The 370-nt window shown below is 64.6% G+C and overlaps 1 protein-coding gene across 1 annotated transcript in view; it reads right to left on the bottom strand.

Moving 5' to 3' along the window:
- Positions 1-212: 212 nt before the first annotated feature.
- FANCM (Fanconi anemia complementation group M) overlaps positions 213-370 on the bottom strand; it is a 55,210-nt gene continuing 55,052 nt past the window's right edge. Inside the window, exon 24 of the mRNA XM_017738813.1 lies at positions 213-370. Coding sequence (XP_017594302.1) covers positions 295-370 — 76 coding nt within the window. The 3' untranslated portion in view covers positions 213-294.

Consider the following 370-nt stretch of genomic DNA (forward strand, 5'->3'; position numbering starts at 1 on the left):
CGCTGTCCGAGGGGCGGGAATACCAATCCCGATCCTTTTCCAGGTGGTGGCAGCAGAGGCTGCAGCGGCGGGGCTGGGGAAGGATCCGGCACCTGAGCCCGGCAGAGGCCCCAAAGCACCGGGAACGCGCTGCCCCGGCCCACCCAGACCCCCAGCCGTGTGCCGGGAACACGGAACGCCTGGCAATTCCCTTTTTCACCTGGAAACGGGGCTCAGTGGTGCAGTGATGTTTATTTACATATTTACACCCAATCCCAACGGGGTAAAGTGCAGTGCAGGCCCGGACTGCCGAGCTCAGCTCTTCCCCTGGGCGGGCAGGGGCTGAGGCAGCAGCTGGAGGTCGAAGTCGTGGCGCAGGAACCGATGGAGC

The sequence above is a fragment of the Corvus brachyrhynchos genome, unplaced genomic scaffold, assembly GCF_000691975.1.
Source record: "Corvus brachyrhynchos isolate BGI_N302 unplaced genomic scaffold, ASM69197v1 scaffold245, whole genome shotgun sequence".
In the NCBI taxonomy this organism is placed as follows: domain Eukaryota; kingdom Metazoa; phylum Chordata; class Aves; order Passeriformes; family Corvidae; genus Corvus; species Corvus brachyrhynchos.